At 48.0% G+C, this 20,235-nt stretch overlaps 1 protein-coding gene across 6 annotated transcripts in view; it reads left to right on the top strand.

Moving 5' to 3' along the window:
• The window catches only part of col16a1 (collagen, type XVI, alpha 1), a 779,331-nt gene that overhangs the window by 644,352 nt on the left and 114,744 nt on the right, over positions 1-20,235 (top strand). For all 6 annotated transcript variants that reach the window (XM_072502210.1, XM_072502224.1, XM_072502220.1 and 3 more), the window contains 3 exons: positions 5,373-5,417; positions 10,513-10,629; positions 16,167-16,211. In XM_072502210.1, the coding sequence (XP_072358311.1) occupies positions 5,373-5,417; positions 10,513-10,629; positions 16,167-16,211 (207 nt within the window). The remainder of the gene's footprint in view (positions 1-5,372; positions 5,418-10,512; positions 10,630-16,166; positions 16,212-20,235) is intronic.

Here is a 20,235-nt window from a genome sequence, read left to right as displayed (position 1 = left end):
CCCAGTCCCCCTCACGTTCCCAGTCCCTCTCCCACTTTCCCAGTCCCTCTCCCACTCTCCCTCCCTAGACCCTGTCCCACTCTCCTTCCCAGGCCCAGTCTCACTCTCTTTCCCAGACCCTGTCCCACTCTCCCTCCAGTCCCTGTGCCACTCTCCCTCCGTAGACCCTGTACCACTCTCCCTCCCTAGACCCTGTCCCACTCTCTTTCCCAGTGCCTGTCCCACTCTCTTTCCCAGTCACTCCCCCATTCTCCCTCCCTAGACCCCGTCCCACTCTTTCCCAGTCCCTCTGCCCCTCTCTCACCAGACCCTGTCCGAATCTCTTTCCCAGACCTTGTCCGACTCTCCCTCCAGTCCCTCTCCCACTCTCCCTCCAGACCCTGTCCCACTCTCCCTCCAGACCCTGTCCCACTCTCTTTCCCAGTCCCTCTCCCATTCTCCCTCTCTAGACCCTGTCCCACTCTCCCTCAATAGACCCTGTTTCACTCTCTTTCCAAGTCCCTCTCCCACACTTCCTCCAGTCCCTCTCCCATTCTCCCTCCCTAGACCCTGTCCCACTCTCCCCCCAGGCCCTGTCCCACTCTCCCTCCCCAGACCCTGTCCCACTCTCCCTCCAGACCCTGTCCCACTCTCCCCCCAGGCCCTGTCCCACTCTCCCTCCCCAGACCCTGTCCCAATCTCTTCCCCAGTCCCTCTCCCACTCTCCCTCCAGACCCTGTCCCACTCTCCCTCCAGTCCCTCTCCCACTCTCCCTCCAGACCCTGTCCCACTCTCCCTCCAGACCCTGTCCCACTCTCCCTCCAGTCCCTCTCCCATTCTCCCTCCCTAGACCCTGTCCCACTCTCTTTCCCAGTCCCTGCCCCACTCTCCCTCCGGACTCTGTCCCACACTCCCTACCCAGACCCTGTCCCACTCTCCCTCCCCAGACCCTGTCCCACTCTCCCTCCCCAGACCCTGTCCCACTCTCCCTCCAGACCCTGTCCCAATCTCTTCCCCAGTCCCTCTCCCACTCTCCCTCCAGTCCCTCTCCCACTCTCCCTCCAGACCCTGTCCCACTCTCCCTCCAGACCCTGTCCCACTCTCCCTCCAGTCCCTCTCCCACTCTCCCTCCAGACCCTGTCCCACTCTCCCTCCAGTCCCTCTCCCACTCTCCCTCCAGACCCTGTCCCACTCTCCCTCCAGTCCCTCTCCCACTCTCCCTCCCCAGACCCTGTCCCAATCTCTTCCCCAGTCCCTCTCCCACTCTCCCTCCAGACCCTGTCCCACTCTCCCTCCAGTCCCTCTCCCACTCTCCCTCCAGACCCTGTCCCACTCTCCCTCCAGTCCCTCTCCCACTCTCCCTCCCCAGACCCTGTCCCAATCTCTTCCCCAGTCCCTCTCCCACTCTCCCTCCAGACCCTGTCCCACTCTCCCTCCAGTCCCTCTCCCACTCTCCCTCCAGACCCTGTCCCACTCTCCCTCCAGTCCCTCTCCCACTCTCCCTCCCCAGACCCTGTCCCAATCTCTTCCCCAGTCCCTCTCCCACTCTCCCTCCAGACCCTGTCCCACTCTCCCTCCAGTCCCTCTCCCACTCTCCCTCCAGACCCTGTCCCACTCTCCCTCCAGTCCCTCTCCCACTCTCCCTCCCCAGACCCTGTCCCAATCTCTTCCCCAGTCCCTCTCCCACTCTCCCTCCAGACCCTGTCCCACTCTCCCTCCAGTCCCTCTCCCACTCTCCCTCCAGACCCTGTCCCACTCTCCCTCCAGACCCTGTCCCACTCTCCCTCCCCAGGCCCTGTCCCACTCTCCCTCCAGACCCTGTCCCACTCTCCCCCCAGGCCCTGTCCCACTCTCCCTCCAGACCCTGTCCCACTCTCCCTCCAGTCCCTCTCCCACTCTCCCTCCAGACCCTGTCCCACTCTCCCTCCAGTCCCTCTCCCATTCTCCCTCCCTAGACCCTGTCCCACTCTCTTTCCCAGTCCCTGCCCCACTCTCCCTACGGACTCTGTCCCACACTCCCTACCCAGACCCTGTCCCACTCTCCCTCCCCAGACCCTGTCCCACTCTCCCTCCCCAGACCCTGTCCCACTCTCCCTCCAGACCCTGTCCCAATCTCTTCCCCAGTCCCTCTCCCACTCTCCCTCCAGTCCCTCTCCCACTCTCCCTCCAGACCCTGTCCCACTCTCCCTCCAGACCCTGTCCCACTCTCCCTCCAGACCCTGTCCCACTCTCCCTCCAAACCCAGTCCCCCTCACGTTCCCAGTCCCTCTCCCACTTTCCCAGTCCCTCTCCCACTCTCCCTCCCTAGACCCTGTCCCACTCTCTTCCCCAGTCCCTCTCCCACTCTCCCTCCAGTCCCTCTCCCACTCTCCCTCCAGTCCCTATCCCACTCTCCCTCCAGACCCTGTCCCACTCTCCCTCCAGACCCTGTCCCACTCTCCCTCCAGACCCTGTCCCACTCTCCCTCCAGACCCTGTCCCACTCTCCCTCCAGACCCTGTCCCACTCTCCCTCCAGTCCCTCTCCCACTCTCCCTCCAGACCCTGTCCCACTCTCCCTCCAGTCCCTCTCCCACTCTCCCTCCAGACCCTGTCCCACTCTCCCTCCAGACCCTGTCCCACTCTCCCTCCAGACCCTGTCCCACTCTCCCTCCAGTCCCTCTCCCATTCTCCCTCCAGACCCTGTCCCACTCTCCCTCCAGACCCTGTCCCACTCTCCCTCCAGACCCTCTCCCACTCTCCCTCCAGACCCTGTCCCACTCTCTTTCCCAGTCCCTCTCCCATTCTCCCTCCCTAGACCCTGTCCCACTCTCCCTCAATAGACCCTGTTTCACTCACTTTCCAAGTCCCTCTCCCACACTTCCTCCAGTCCCTCTCCCATTCTCCCTCCCTAGACCCTGTCCCACTCTCTTTCCCAGTCCCTGCCCCACTCTCCCTCCGGACTCTGTCCCACACTCCCTACCCAGACCCTGTCCCACTCTCCCCCCAGGCCCTGTCCCACTCTCCCTCCCCAGACCCTGTCCCACTCTCCCTCCAGACCCTGTCCCACACTCCCTCCAGACCCTGTCCCACTCTCACTCCAGACCCTATCCCACTCTCCCTCCAGGCCCTGTCCCACTCTCCCTCCCTAGGCCCTGTCCCACTCTCCCTCCAGACCTTGTCCCACTCTCTTTCCCAGACACTGTCCCACTCTCCCTCCAGTCACTTACACACTCTCCCTCCCCAGATGCTGTCCCACTCCCCTCCAGACCCCGTCCCGCTCTCTTTCCTAGTCCCTCTCCCACACTTCCTCCAGTCCCTCTCCCATTCTCCCTCCCTAGACCCTGTCCCACTCTCTTTCCCAATCCCTATCCCACTCTCCCTCCAGACCCTGTCCCACTCTGTTTTCCAGTCCCTCTCCCACTCTCCCTCTGGACAGTGTCCCACTCTCCCTCCGGACCCTGTCCCGCTCTCCCTCCAGGCCCTGTCCCACTCTCCCTCCAGACTCAGTCCCCCTCTCTTTCCCAGACCCTGTCCCGCTCTCCCTCCAGGCCCTGTCCCACTCTCCCTCCAGACTCAGTCCCCCTCTCCCTCCAGACCCTGTCCCACTCTCCCTCCCTAGACGCTGCCCCACTCTCCATCTGGACCCTGTCCCACTCTCCTCCCTAGATCCTGTCCCACTCTCCCACCAAACCCTGTCCTACTCTCTTTCCCAGACCCTCCACAGACCATGCTCAGAGATTCTCTCCCTTCCTCCCAGTCACTCACCTTGTCCTCTGCCCAGACCCTCTCATAGAATCATAGAATTTACAGTGCAGAAGGAGGCCATTCGGCCCATCGAGTCTGCACCAGCTCTTGGAAAAAGCACCCTACCCAAGGTCAACACCTCCACCCTATCCCCATAACCCAGTAACCCCACCCAACACTAAGGGCAATTTTGGACACTATGGGCAATTTATCATGGCCAATCCACCTAACCTGCACATCTTTGGACTGTGGGAGGAAACCGGAGCACCCGGAGGAAACCCACGCACACACGGGGAGGATGTGCAGACTCCGCACAGACAGTGACCCAAGCCGGAATCGAACCTGGGACCCTGGAGCTGTGAAGCAATTGTGCTATCCATAATGCTACCGTGCTGCTCATAGGTCCCTTCTCAAAGCCAATGTCACCCCCTCCCGAAAGGTCTCCCCATCTTCTTCTCAAAACTTCTCGTTGCCTCTCCTAATCCACCCTGTCTCTCCCTCGCAGGCCACCCACCCCCTTTAACCATCTCAGAGGTTCAGTGACAGAGGTTAATAGCAAAGTCAGTGTGATGCATGGGAATGTGATGTTCTCTGTTTTCTTTGTCTGGATATCTTGAATGCGTAGTGTTGAACAAAGAACATCAAGTTAAGTAAATGAACAAAGCTGATTTGTTAACACTACTTACATAAGATTCAAACGTATTCCTAAAGTATAAGGTTGCTAAAATATACTACACTAACTCTAACTGCAGAACTCTCAAATACACAACTACTCTATCTCACACTTAAACACCTTCTCCTAGAATCAAGGATCGTCACGTGATATATATGTGACTGCTCTTGATCACCATCTGGTGGTAAGAAGTACTTACTTCAAGTTGTTATCCCTTTATCTCCCATACAATATACATATTGTTACAGCGGGGGGCTGAGAATAATGTGAAACAGGACAAAGTACGAGTGGTGCTGGGGATGGTGCTCGCACTCTCTGGGAGCCCCTCACAGAGAAGCAGTCGTGAACCGCTGGTGATCTCTTGAGTGTGCTCAGACAGATGTCTAATTCTATACATAAGAATGAGGCTCAGTTTGATTCAAGGACATGTATTGATCCCCATTCACCAAGAGCATCTTGACCTAAAATCTCACCCGACTTCCTTTGGAATTGTAGGTATTCTGAAAAAGAAGGAAAGACTTCAATTTAGATAGCTGCTTTCACGAACTCTCTGAAAGTAGTCTACAGTCAATCAATTAGTGTTGAAATTGCAGTCAATATTTTCATGTAGTGAAATATGGTAGCCAAATTTTGTACAGCAAGATCCCAGAAACAACAATATCATAGTTGACCAGGTAATCTGTTTTGGTGACGCTGTTCAAAGCATAAATGTTTGGCCAGAATACCTTCCACAGTCTTCTTAAGAGTGTGTTGGAATCTTTTGTATCTACCCGAGTTGACAGAGGGGACATTCAGTCCGTCACTCTCTCAGCTCTGTGTTGGGAGTGTCAGCATAGAATCTGTGCTCGCGTGGGACTGGAACCTCCGTCCTTGTAACTGAGGTGAGAGAGCTACCACTAAATCACAGCAGACTCCCTTTGTGGTTTGTTCTTAGATTTACAATCTTCCCCAGTCTCAACAAATGAATTATTAAAAAAATTACCCTTTATGTTTTAGTCTTCGCTATCACTGGTTGCAGACAGGAACAGTTCGTACTTCAAGGTAAGAGCAGACTGTTGGGTATGGGCTTTAACAATATTATACGTTGAAAGGGAGTTGCATATTTGCTTGAAAAAGATACATTGAAAGGCCGATGGGGAATGGGCAGGAGTGGTCTAACTTCAGACCTCTTTGAGAGAGTTAGCAGAGGCACATCCGTTGGTAAGTAAACATGTGCAATTGTTAACATGAATGTGGGTGAAGTGAGACCTCATCCATTATCTAACCAAGCTGTCAACACATTTACTTTACAAGGTATTTTTAAATGAAAAAAGTGGCAGTAAAAGACACTTGCTAAAAACTGCGAAGCATTTAAATGCTGCGTCATTTTAAGGAGTTTCATATATAGCCACAGAAAACATCTGGCACTCATTACCCTACCGCCTGGCACACTTTACTCTCACATCAGCAGTTGGACAGTCCAGAGGCAGGCAGAGAGCTTGGAGGTCTCCAACGGCACCAAATGTAAGGTTTCCAACTCTCCAAGATTAACCTGGAGTATCTAAGAATTAAATATTAATTTCCAAGATATTGCTGTGATCAGGTCAGGAAAAAAATCAACGAGGCACTGAAAAAATTGTTTTATTTTAAATAAAACTTTTGTTTTTTAGTCAAAAAAGATATTGAAGATCGGAAAAAAGGATTTTGACTAGCTTTCAGATTGGCAGGGGTATATGTGCCTTGTCTATAAAGCTTTCTATAGATATGTCAGGAATAAAAGAACTAGGATTCTTTGGGAAGCTAGGGAGGAGATTGCTGAGCCTTTGGCTTTGATCTTTAAGTCATCTTTGTCTACAGGAATAGTGCCAGAAGACTGGAGGATAGCAAATGTTGTCCCCTTGTTCAAGAAGGGGAGTAGAGACAACCCCGGTAACTATAGACCAGTGAGCCTTGCTTCTGTTGTGGGCAAAATCTTGGAAAGGTTTATAAGAGATAGGGTGTATAATCATCTGGAAAGGAATAATTTGATTAGACATAGTCAACACGGTTTCGTGAAGGATAGGTCGTGCCTCACAAACCTTATTGAGTTCTTTGAGAAGGTGACCAAACAGGTGGATGAGGGTAAAGCAGTTGATGTGGTGTATATGGATTTCAGTAAAGCGTTTGATAAGGTTCCCCATGGTAGGCTACTGCAGAAAATACAGAGGTATAGGATTCAGGGTGATTTAGCAGTTTGGATCAGAAATTGGCTAGCTGGAAGAAGACAAAGGGTGGTGGTTGATGGGAAGTGTTCAGACTGGAGTCCAGTTACTAGTGGTGTACCACAAGGATCTGTTTTGGGGCCACTGCTGTTTGTCATTTTTATAAATGACCTGGAGGAGGGCGTAGAAGGATGGGTGAGTAAATTTGCAGATGAAACTAAAGTCGGTGGAGTTGTGGACAGTGCGGAAGGATGTTACAAGTTACAGAGGGACATAGATAAGCTGCAGCGCTGGGCTGAGAGGTGGCAAATGGAGTTTAATGCAGAAAAGTGTGAGGTGATTCATTTTGGAAGGAATAACAGGAAGACTGAGTACTGGGCTAATGGTAAGATTCTTGGCAGTGTGGATGAGCAGAGAGATCTCGGTGTCCATGTACATAGATCCCTGAAAGTTGCCACTCAGGTTGAGAGAGTTGTTAAGAAGGCGTACGGTGTGTTAGCTTTTATTGGTAGAGGGATTGAGTTTCGGAGCCATGAGGTCATGTTGCAGCTGTACAAAACTCTGGTGCGGCCGCATTTAGAGTATTGCGTGCAATTCTGGTCACCGCATTATAGGAAGGATGTGGAAACATTGGAAAGGGTGCAGAGGAGATTTACCAGAATGTTGCCTGGTATGGAGGGAAGATCTTATGAGGAAAGGCTGAGGGACTTGAGGCTGTTTTCGTTAGAGAGAAGAAGGTTAAGAGGTGACTTAATTGAGGCATACAAGATGATCAGAGGATTGGATAGGGTGGACAGAGAGAGCCTTTTTCCTCGGATGGTGATGTCTAGCACGAGGGGACATAGCTTTCAATTGAGGGGAGATAGATATAGGACACATGTCAGAGGTAGGTTCTTTACTCAGAGAGTAGTAAGGGCATGGGATGCCCTGCCTGCAACAGTAGTGGACTCGCCAACACTAAGGGTATTCAAATGGTCATTGGATAGACATATGGACGATAAGGGAATAGTGTAAATGGGCTTTAGGGTGATTTCACAGGTCGGCGCAACATCGAGGGCTGAAGGGCCTGTCCTGCGCTGTTATGTTCTATGTTGTGAGGGTAAATGTGCTGAGCGACCAATGACAGGAACATGGGGGCAGGGATCTGTAAAAATAAATGCAACCAAAGATTACAATCATTGAACTCAACTAGTTCAAATGTTTCAGCCTTGTCTTTTGCAATGATGTGCTGGGCTTCCCCATCAACGAAGATGGGAATATTTGTGGAGCCTACTCCTCCAGTGAGGTTTTTAATTGTCCACCACCATTCATGGTTGGATGTGGCAGGACTGCCGGGTTAGATCTGATCCATTGGTTGTAGAATCGTTTAGCTCCATCTATTGCTCGCTACTTGTACTGTTTGGCACAACGTAATCCTGTGTTGTAGCTTCACCAGGTTGACACCTCATTTTCAGGTATGCCTGATGTTGCTCCTGGCATGCTCTCGTGCACCTATCATTGAACCATGGTTGATCCCCTGGCTTGGTGATAGTGGTAGAGTGGGGTAGTTGCTGGGCCATGAGGTTACAGATTTTGGTGGAGCACAATTCTGCTGCTGCTGCAGCACCTCGGGTTACCCAGTCTGTTTGAAGTCTACCTCGTTCAGTAAGGTGATAGTGCACATGATGGGATGGAGGGTATCCTCAATGTGAAGACAGGACTCTGTCTCTGCAAAGACTGTGTGGTGGTCACTCCTACCGATACTGTCATGGACTGATGCATCTGCGACAGACAGGTCGGTGGTGATCAGGTCAAGTTTGTTTTTCCTCTTGTCACTCACCAACTTCCACAAACCCATTCTCGCAGCGATGTCCTTTAGGATCCAGTCAGCTTGGTCTGCAATGGCGCTACCATCTTGGTGATGGGCATTGGAGTTCCCTACCCAGAGTACATTCTGCACCCTTGTTACCCTCGGTGCTTTCTCCAAGTGATGTTCAACATGGAGGAGTACTGATTCATCAGCTGAGAGGAGACGTTATGTGGTAATCAGCAGGTTTCCTTGCCCATGTTTGATCTCATCCAATGAGATTTCTGCAAGTGGGATAGGATTTTTAATTCATTTCCTTCAGTTTTCGGCCCACTGTCACATTAATTTGAATGAGACACACCCCGAAAATAGACATCCCCAATTCCACTCAATGAATGGTTGTGAAGAAAAGTGATAACATGGGAAGTGGGAGGAAGCCCATTCTGATCCTCGAGCCTTACCTTCCATGAAATTGGATCACAACTGGCCTATCTACCTCAGCTCCATTTACTCACATTGGTTTCATAGTCCTCATTAAAGTTCATTTTGTCTTAAGAAGGCTTGATAACAAAGGATGAAAGTTGTGTAGAGCTCTGATCTGACCCTATTTAGAGCATTGCATTCAGTTTTGGGTACTGTACCTCAACAAGGATGTATTGGCCTTGGGCATGCCATGCATATTCATTGGAATGATACCAGAGCTGAAAGGGTTCACTTATGACGACAGGTTGCAGAGGGGAGGCTTATGTACGTTATTCCCTTATGCATAGAAGATTAAGGGGTTTAAGGTGATAAAATAAGTTGATAGGTGGATAGTGAAGAGCTATTTACTGTGTGGGTGGAGTAGTGAAGAACGTGGATTCATAACCTTAAAATTGAAGCTAATCCATGCAGGGGTGTGCCAGGAAGCACCTGTTTCCTACCAGGGGCAGGAGAAATCTGCAACTCTCTCCCTCAAAAATTCTGGTGAGGCTCGTGAGGGGGAGTGGCTGGTGTGTGAAATTGAAAGTTTCAACACTGAGATTAGTAGAGTTTTGTGAGGCAAGAGTATGAAAAAGACAAAATGGAGTTAAGATACAGATCAACCATGTTCTAATTGGCTGGTTGGTGGCCCAGGTTTGAGGGGCTGAATGACGTTTCCTACATTTTGTTCATGACAAACAAAAACTGAATTTTTTAACTCCACCAGCTGCCACAGTGGGATTTGAACCCATGCCCCCAAAACATTAGCCTGGGCCTCAGGATTATTCTTCCAGTGACATTACCATTATGCCACCATCTCCCTCCAAGATGTCCATATACAATAATATACATATAGTGCTGATGCTGAGAGGATGTTCCTCCTTGTGGAAGAGTCTAGAACCAGAGGGTTTAATCTCAAAATAAGGGGTTACCCATTTAAGACATAGATGAGGAGGAATTTCTTCTCTCAGAGGGTAGTGAATCTGTGGAATTCTTTACCATAGAGAGTTGTCGAGGCTCAATAAGTATGTTCAAGGCTGAGATAGACAGATTTTTCATCAGTAAGGGAATCAAGGGAAATGGGGATTAGGTGGGAAAGTGGCTTTGAGGATTCTCGCATTAGATCAGTCATGATCTCATTGAATGCCAGAGCAGACTCAATGGGCCGAATGGCCTCCTTCTGCTCCTACATCTTATGGTTTTATGTGCTTTTTCTCTCTGCAGAAAATGTACACATGGCGAGGACAGCACGGTGGTGCAGTGGTTAGCACTGCTGCCTCACGGCGTCAAGGTCCCAGGTTCCATCCAGCTCTGGGTCACTGTCCGTGTGGAGTTTGCACATTCTCCCCGTGTTTGCGTGGGCTTCGCCCCCACAATCGAAAGATGTGCAGATAGGTGGATTGGCCACACTAAAATTGCCCCTTAATTGGAAAAAATGAATTGGGTACACTAAATTTATTTTTAAAATATATACACACGGTGGTGTGACCCTGCATTCATAAGGTACACATGGTGTTGTACCCCTCACTGATAATATCCATTTAGTGACGTATCAGTTTACGATCCTTATAATGTCCAATCAGTACTCTGCATTCAATGGCTGGATGCCAGATTTGGGATTCCAGTGTTACAGCGTCACAAGCTGGTGTTGCCTGTTCCTTCCTTTAGATCCTCATTTTTTTTTCACCATTCCTTCTTCTCTCTGCAGACCTTTTGTGGTAACTGTAGTTCTGGATTTCCTGGAGCACAGGCATTCACAGGGCCAAAGGTGGAGCAAATCGGACATGGCACTCCCGGAGCAGCTGGTGTGGACCACTGTGAAAAGGTCAGTCTGCCCTCGAGGGCCATTCATTATTTTACAATCTTTCCATGTGGAGGGGTTGGTGCCCCCATCAGTAGTTCACTGTCCTGGACAGCTTCCGTGTTGGCATTTCAAGGGTGGCATGGTGGCGCAGTGATTAGTACTGATGCTTCACAGTTCCAGGTTCCCGGGTTCAGTTCCAGCCTCGAGGGTCTGACTGTATGGAGTTTGCATTTTCTCCCCTGTCTGCGTGGGTTTCCTCCGGATGCTCCGGTTTCCTCCCACAGTCCAAAGAAATACAGGATAGGTGGATTGGCCTTGCTAAATTGCCCCTTAGTGTCCAAAGATTTGCTGGTTAAGTAGGGTTCTGGAGTTACAGATGCATGGCAGAAGAGTGGGCCCAGGTAGGATGCACATTCCGAGGGTTGGTGCAGACTCAATGAACCAAATGCACTGTAGGAGATCTATGGTGTGTCACCAAGGTTCATGGTTTCAAATGCCCCATTTCAAATGCCCAGCAACACACTTTCACCGGCCTTCCCTCAGTTATCAAATGGCCACTGCTGCCTCACAGCACCAAGGATCTGGGTTTGATCCCGGCCACGGTCACTGTCCATGTGGAGCTTGCAAATTCTCCCCATGTCTGTGTGGGTCTCACCCCCACAACCCAAAGATGTACAGAGTAGGTGGATTGGTTACGCTAAATTGCCCCTTAATTGCAAAAACAAGTTATCAGATGGCAGGTGACACGTTGAGAGGATTCACCAACACGCAAGCCCCTCCCAAGAGAGAACTGTCCCCACATGTATGGTTCAAGGGCAGGACTCCCCTCACGGGTAAGAGGGTAAATGGTTAAATCAAATATCAATGGTGGTTTGAAGAGATTTAGGAATTTCTGCAAGCATATCATCAAAATGTTGCAATCAGGTCCAAAGAAATAATCAAAACCGGAATATAAAAGGGGACAAAGTTTATCTACAGCTAAGCAAGTCCCTGGTTAGGCCATAACTGGGCACAATTTTGTCACCATAGAAGCATATATTGGTCTTGGAAGAACAGATTCACCACACAATGTTAACAGTGCTCCAAGGTTAGATTATGAGGCAAAATTAAATGAACTCAATTTGTACACCCTGGAATATGCACACAATTATTTGGACTGTTTAGTAAAGGTAGGCCGTTCAGCCCAACTGGTCCATACTGCTCCTGTTCCATTGTCTTCATCTCAGCCTTTAAGCATATCTTTCTTTTGCCTTTTCCCTCATGTACTCTTCTTTGAATTAATCTCATTTGCCTCAACCATTTCCCGATGTAGCTGGTTGCACATTCTAATCACTTTATCAGTGACAAAATGTGTCCTATTTCTCTATTGGATTTATTACTAACCAACTTGTTTTATGGCCCGTTAGTTTTGAATTCTCCAGCAATTTGAAACATTTTTTCCACATCTGTCCAATTATTACAATACCCTGGGCGAGTGTGCAGTCAACTCCTGACCCACTTGTCCTGCAGTCACAAAACAAATGAATTAACCAACAATTCTTAGAAAAATACCCCAAGTCTTTGGCCTTAACTGTCCAGCAATCACAGTCACCAGGTTTGTAGTTTAAACACAATTACTGTTTATTTATAACAAGAACTGTAAGGAATATGCAGTAAAACTGGATAAATATTATCAATTCCTAATTGCCCACTTCACTTTAACCTGCCACCCATCCTCTACACACACAAGACTGACAAACACAGGGGGAGAGATAGGGGTAAGGGGTAACAAGAACATAAGTAGAAGGGAAAAAGATTTCTTTCAAATGACTGTTTCCAGAAACTTATTCCTCTTCAGATTTTGCTTTCAGTTTGAGGTTTTTACTTTAGATTCATTCAGGCCTCTGTAGTTTCAGGAATACAGCACTCACAGCCATTCTAGAGAGAGTGTGTTCTGGTCTTTGCTTGCAGCTGTAATGGTTTTTCTGTAGATTCATTAATTCAGGTTATTTGCAGCTTCAGGAATACAGCACTCGCAGGTCTTTGTCTTTCTGTGTCTAGGACCCAATGCCCCCTGTGGTCTCTGAGAATCCTTCAACTGGGATAGGATCTAACCACCACCTGTTACCAGGCAGAGTTTGGGCTTTTGGGCCAATTCATTGGCCACCAGCCAATCAATCAAACTGAGTCTCACCCCATCTCCCTCTCTGGTACCGAAACATCTGAAACCCCTTTTCAAAGGGCTCAGAGGGCTCAATTTCTGCACCACCACCAAAATGGACCCCATCAGATGCGGAGGAATTCATCAGGCGAATGAGGCTCCGGGAATTCTTCCACAGACCCCAAGAGGCCAACAGCGAACCCAAGCAGACTATCAATGAACCGGAACAGCAGACTGAGAGATCTGCGGTGCGGCAACCGAAGAGGAAAGAGTCGAATTGGACCCCTCCGGAAGGCCGCTGCCTTAGACTCGACATGTATGCTCAAGCCGTCAGGAGTCGCGTCAATGCCAGATTCATCAGTCGCATTCACAAGACAGCCCCGAACGTCACCCAAGCACAATGCAATGCCATCCGCGCTCTCAAGACCAACCGCAGCATCGTCATCAAACCAGCAGACAAAGGAGGGGCCACTGTCGTACTGAACAGAACGGACTACTGCAAAGAAGTATACCGACAACTGAACAACCAAGAACACTACAGACAGTTACCCGCAGATCCGACCAAGGAACACATCTGCCAACTTAACAGACTGATCAAGACCTTGGATCCAGATCTTCAGAGCACCCTACGTGCTCTCATCCCACGTACTCCCCGCATTGGAGATCTCTACTGCCTCCCGAAAATACATAAGGCCAACACACCAGGCCGCCCTATCGTTTCAGGCAATGGGACCTTGTGTGAGAACCTCTCTGGTTACATCGAGGGCATCTTGAAACCCATCGTACAAGGTACGCCCAGCTTCTGTCACGAAACGACGGACTTCCTACAGATATTCAGCAACCATGGACCAGTTGAACCAGGAACATTCCTCGTCACAATGGACGTCTCGGCACTCTACATCAACATCCCCCATGACGACGGCATTGCTGCAACAGCCTCAGTACTCAACACCGACAACTGCCAATCTCCAGACGCAATTCTGCAACTCATCCACTTCACTCTGGATCACAACGTCTTCACCTTCGACAACAAGTTCTTCATCCAGACGCACGGAACAGCCATGGGGACAAAATTCGCACCCCAATACGCCAACATCTTCATGCACAAGTTTGAACAGGACCTACTCACCGCACAGGACCTTCAACCGACGTTATACACCAGATACATCAATGACATTTTTTTCCTTTGGACCCACGGCGAAGAATCACTGAAACGACTACACGATAACATTAATAAGTTCCATCCAACCATCAGACTCACCATGGACTACTCTCCAAAATCAGTTGCATTCTTGGACACACTCGTCTCCATCAAGGACGGTCACCTCAGCACTTTGCTTTACCGCAAACCCACGGATAACCTCACGATGCTCCACTTCTCCAGCTTCCACCCTAAACACATTAAAGAAGCCATCCCCGATGGACAAGCTCTCCGTATACACAGGATCTGCTCAGACGAGGAGGAGCGTAACAGACATCTACAGACGTTGAAAGATGCCCTCGTACGAACGGGATATGGCACTCGACTCATCGATCGACAGTTCCAACGCGCCACAGCGAAAAACCGCACCGACCTCCTCAGAAGACAAACATGGGACACAACTGACAGAATACCCTTCGTCGTCCAGTACTTCCCCGGAGCGGAGAAACTACGTCATCTTCTTCACAGCCTTCAACACATCATTGATGACGATGAACATCTTGCCAAGGTCATCCCCCACACCCCCACTACTTGCCTTCAAACAACCGCGCAACCTCAAACAAACCACTGTTTGCAGCAAACTACCCAGTCTTCAGAACAGTGACCACGACACCACACAATCCTGCCATGGCAATCTCTGCAAGATGTGCCAGATCATCGACATGGATACCACTATTACACGTGAGAACACCACCCACCAGGTGCGCGGTACATACTCGTGCGACTCGGCCAACGTTGTCTACCTCATACGCTGCAGGAAAGGATGTCCCGAAGCGTGGTTCATTGGCGAGACCATGCAGACGCTGCGACAACGAAAGAATGGACATCGCACAACAATCATCAGGCAGGAATGTTCCCTTCCAGTCGGGGAACACTTCAGCAGTCAAGGGCATTCAGCCTCTGATCTCCGGGTAAGCGTTCTCCAAGGCGGCCTTCAGGACGCGCGACAACGCAGAATCGCCAAGCAGAAACTTATAGCCAAGTTCCGCACACATGAGTGCGGCCTCAACTGGGACCTGGGATTCATGTCGCATTACATTCATCCCCCACCATCTGGCCTGCAAAATCCTACCAACTGTCCTGGCTTGACACAATTCACACCTCTTTAACCTGGGGTTACCCCATCTCTGGATCTGTAAAGATTTAATCACCTGCTAATGCTCGCATTCCAAGCATTGTTTGGCATCTTTGAATTTATCTATATATATGTTTCTGGAACATACCTCTTCATTCACCTGAGGCAGGAGCAGCGCTCCGAAAGCTAGTGACATCGAAACAAACCTGTTGGACTTTAACCTGGTGTTGTAAGACTTCGTACTGTGCTCACCCCAGTCCAACGCCGGCATCTCCACATCATGCCTTTTCAAACTAGCAGAGGCTAACAGAGTGTTCTCTCCCTGCTCCTTGACATGAAGATACATGTCCATTAATCACCCATGGATCAAAAATCATAATGGCAAAATAAAAGACAGGGTAAATAAAGTGAATTAACAAGAAGGACCTTTATGCAATCAATCTGGTCAACTTGTTATTTCTTTTCAAAAAGATAAAACAACAAATCTTTTCTGCAATTCCTCTACTATTTCTGAATCCTTCTCCTGCCTCAATATCACATTCCCTTGGGAGAGGTAAAACCAGAGCAAAATACTTGTCAGCAATTGAAGAACTAACTCTGGAAAATCCACCTCCAATTCAAAATTTATCCAGTAAGGGGGTTGGAATAACTCGTTTGCCACATAAGTTATTTGCAATGTTGGGGAAGGGCATTCTCTGTAGAACAAGGCAAGCTATCACTTCAAGTATTGACACGGTGGATGTGGAAAGGTGAGTCCAGAACTTGGGACAGTGTTTTAAAATGAGGGCTCACGCTTTTAGGACCGAGATGGGGAGAATTTATTTTCTCTCAGAGGTTTGTGCGACTTTTGAACTCTCTGCCTCAGAAGGCGGTGGAGGGGGGTGTCGCTGAATATTTTTAAGGTGGAGGTGGATAGATTCAAGGAAATCAAAGGTTATCGGGGGTAGATAGGAATGTGGAATTCGAAGCACAAACAGATCAACCATGATCTTATCAAATGGCGGAGCAGGCTCCAAGGCCTAATTCTGCTCCTATTTCATATCTTTGTGTATATAAATATGTACATATATAAGCGCGGAGAGCAGACTTGGTCCTGTTCCTGTACTCTGATAATGTAACCTCTCTTTTTCTTTCCTCCACAGTGCAAGCAGCAGCAACGCGAACTCCCGAGGATAGAGGAGGAGATAGTATGTATCTTGCGACACCAAACCCTTATTGTTACACCAACTGCCCTTGTTCCTGTGGAGTTTGTGCTGAGATCCCAGATGGTTACAGGGCAGAGGGTACTGCAAAGTGACTGTCGCTGCTCCCATTTCTGTAAATGGCTTTACCCAAAGAGAGTGGGTTGAATGTGGGACTCACTATCACAGAGAACAGTTTAGGTGAATAGTATCGATACATTCAAGGAGGATAAGAAGCTGGATAAGCCCATGAGGAAGAAATGACGAGGAGGATTATGTCATCTAAAGGGTTAACAGATGGGATATGCTAATCTATGATGTAGACGATAATGGAGCCACTGACATTAGTCAGTCGTGCATTGGAGTCTTGAGAGTGAGGTTGGAATCATGCCTCGGGGCTACGTGCCAATTCTGTAACCTGTTTAGAAGGAGCAAAAAAATGTGAAGCACGTTCCAGAGTGTGTCTGTCGTCTGTCTAAGAATCAAATTCCACACCTAGAGTGTAAGATAGAAGAACACATCATACAATATGGTGGCAGTGGTGGAGACATCAATAAAAAAAAGCACATTGGTGTTCTCAAAAGGAACCGGAGTGAAGAAACCGGATTGATTGATACTTATTGTCACATGTACAGAAGTATAGTGAAAAATATTTTTCTGTAGCCAAGGGAACATACACAGTACGTACATAGTAGACAAAAGAATAATCGACAGAGTACATTGACCATGGCACATCAAAAAACAGTGATTGGTTACAGTGCGGAACAAGGGGCCAAACAAGCAAATACATGAGCAAGGGCAGCATAGGGCGTCGTGAATACCTTTGAAAGCAGCTCGAGATATTTTGGCGGTAGAAGGAGGCAACTGAAGCAAGGCAACTATGATCAAACCTAGTGGGCAGTCTTTGCCCTTGCCTCACTCATTTGACTGCCTTGAAAGCCCAGCAGTGTGAATTATGGAAATGCCATTTTTTCTGGCAACGAGCAGCGTCAAGTCTTCACGAAAAGCGACAAAGCTTCAAATTAGTTCCTTTATGCAGTAGTCCTAATAGCGACAACATTCTCCTAAGGCAGGTTATGTAGGGGTGCACTGAGTACTTTCATCCCATTTGACACCGATTTTAGCTTGAAGCAAAATTTAGTAATTGACCAAACATATTTTAACCAAGGTGGCAACAACCTTGGGAATCAATTGAATTATTCCTAACCAACCTTTGTCATCGAGCTTGTTCTTGCAGATACAGAGCAATGAGAGACAAGTTAATCCGTGATCACATTGTTCTGTGTGTTTGGGATGAAAAACTCTCCGACCTTCTGCTTAACACTTGTTTCTTAGTAAAACATCTAAATAGGTTACAGAGTAGGCACATAAGAACTAGGAGCAGGAGTAGGCCATCTGGCCCCTCGAGCCTGCGTCCGCCATTCAATGAGATCATGGTTGACCTTTTGTGGACTCAGCTCCACTTTCCGGCCCAAACACCATAACCCTTAATCCCTTTATTCTTCAAAAAACTATCTATCTTTATCTTAAAAACATTTAATGAAGGAGCCTCAACTCCTTCACTGGGCAAGGAATTCCATAGATTCACAACCCTTTGGGTGAAGAAGTTCCTCCTAAGCTCAGTCATAAATCTACTTCTGCTTATTTTGAGGCTATGCCCCCTAGTTCTGCTTTCACCCGCCAGTGGAAACAACCTGCCCGCATCTATCCTATCTATTCCCTTCATAATTTTATACCTTTCTATAAGATCCCCTGCATCCTTCTAAATTCCAACGAGTACAGTCCCAGTCTACTCAACCTCTCCTCGTAATCCAACCCCTTCAGCTCTAGGATTAACCTAGTGAGTCCCCTCTGCACACCCTCCAGCGCCAGTATGTCCTTTCTCAGGTAAGGAGACCAAAACTGAACACAATACTCCAGGAGACGCCTCACTAACACCTTATACAATTGCAGCATAACCTCCCTGGTCTTAAACTCCATCCCTCTAGCAATGAAGGACAAAATTCCATTTGCCTTCTTAATCACCTGTAAACCAACTTTTTGCGACTCATGCACTAGCACACCCAGGTCTCTCTGCACAGTGGCATGTTTTTATATTTTATCATTTAAATAATAATCCCTTTTGCTATTATTCCTACCAAAATCGATAACCTCACATTTGTCAACATTGTATTCCATCTGCCAGACCCTAGCCCATTCACTTAATCTATCCAAATCCCTCTGCAGACTTCCGGTATCCTCTGCACTTTTTGCTTTACCACTCATCTTAGTGTCGGCTGCAAACTTGGACACATTGCACTTGGTCCCCAACTCCAAATCATCTATGTAAATTGTGAACAATTGTGGGCCCAACACTGAACCCTGAGGGACACCACTAGCTACTGATTGCCAACCAGAGAAACACCCATTAATCCCCACTCTTTGCTTTCTATTAATTAACCAATCCTCTATCCATGCTACTACTTTACCCTTAATACCATGCATCTTTATCTTATTCAGCAATCTTTAGTGTGGCATCTTGTCAAAAGCTTTCTGGAAATCCAGATATACCACATCCATTGGCTCCCCGTTATCTACCGCACTGGTAATGCCCTCAAAAAATTCCACTAAATTAGTTAGGCATGACCTGCCCTTTATGAACTCATGCTGCGTCTGCCCAATGGGACAATTTCCATCCAGATGCCTCGCTATTTCTTTCTTGATGATAGATTCCAGCATCTTCCCTATTAACGAAGTTAAGCAAACTGGCCTATAATTACCCTCTTTCTGCCTACCTCCTTTTTTAAACAGTGGTGTCACATTTGCTAATTTCCAATCTGCCGGGACCACCCCAGAGTCAAGTGAATTTTGATAAATTATCACGAGTGCATTTGCAATTTCCCTAGCCATCCCTTTTAGCACTCTAGGATGCATTCCATCAGGGCCAGAAGACTTGTCTACCTTTAGCCCCATTAGCTTGCCTTAGTGATAACAATCATCTCAATGTCCTCAGCTGTCATAGCCTTATTTCCATCAGTCACTGGTATGTTATTTGTGTCTTTGACTGTGAAGACCGACCCAAAAAACCTGTTCAGTTCCTCAGCCGTTTCTTCATCTCCCATTATTAAATCTCCCTTCTCATCCTCTAAAGGACCAATATTTACTTCAGTCACTCTTTTTTGTTTTATATATTTGTAGAAACTTTTACTGTCTTTTTATATTCTGAACAAGTTTACTCTCATAATCTATCTTACTCTTCTTTATCGCATTTTTAGTAGCTTTCTGTTGCCCCCTAAAGATTTCCTAGTCTTCTAGTCTCCCACTAATGTTTGCCACTTTGTATGCTTTTTCCTTCAATTTGATACTCTCCCTTATTTCCTTAGATATCCACGGTCGATTTTCCCTCTTTCTACCGTCCTTCCTTTTTGTACAAAACACTAGTGTTTGATTTTACCTTCTCACCCTCCATCCGTATTTTTAATTCCATCATATTGTGATCACTCCTTCCGAGAGGATCCCTAACTATGAGATCATTAATCAATCCTGTCTCATTACACAGGACCAGATCTAGGACCGCTTGATCCCTCGTAGGTTCCATTACATACTGTTCTAGGAAACTATCGCGGATACATTCTATAAACTCCTCCTCAAGGCTGCCTTGACCGATCTGGTTAAACCATCGACATGTAGATTAAAATCCAAGATAACTGTACCATTTCTACATGCATACGTTATTTCTTTGTTTATTGCCTGCCCCACCATAATGTTACTATTTGGTGGTCTATAGACTACTCCTATCAGTGACCTTTTCGCCTTACTATTCCTGATTTCCACCCAAATGGATTCAACCTTATCCTCCATAGCACCGATGTCATCCCTTACTATTGCACGGATGTCATCCTTAAATAACAGAGCTACACCACCTTCTTTACCATCCATAGCTCTAATCATAGCTCCAAGGTATGATTCCAGCCTGTTTCCCGAGAGCCTAACACATGACTGACTGATGTCAGTGGTACATCATCATCTACAACATCATACATTAGCATAT

The sequence above is a fragment of the Scyliorhinus torazame genome, chromosome 1 (assembly GCF_047496885.1).
Source record: "Scyliorhinus torazame isolate Kashiwa2021f chromosome 1, sScyTor2.1, whole genome shotgun sequence".
Lineage (NCBI taxonomy): Eukaryota > Metazoa > Chordata > Chondrichthyes > Carcharhiniformes > Scyliorhinidae > Scyliorhinus > Scyliorhinus torazame.
The sequence above is the reverse complement of the archived record's forward strand: the minus strand, read 5'-3'. Positions and strand labels throughout refer to the sequence as shown.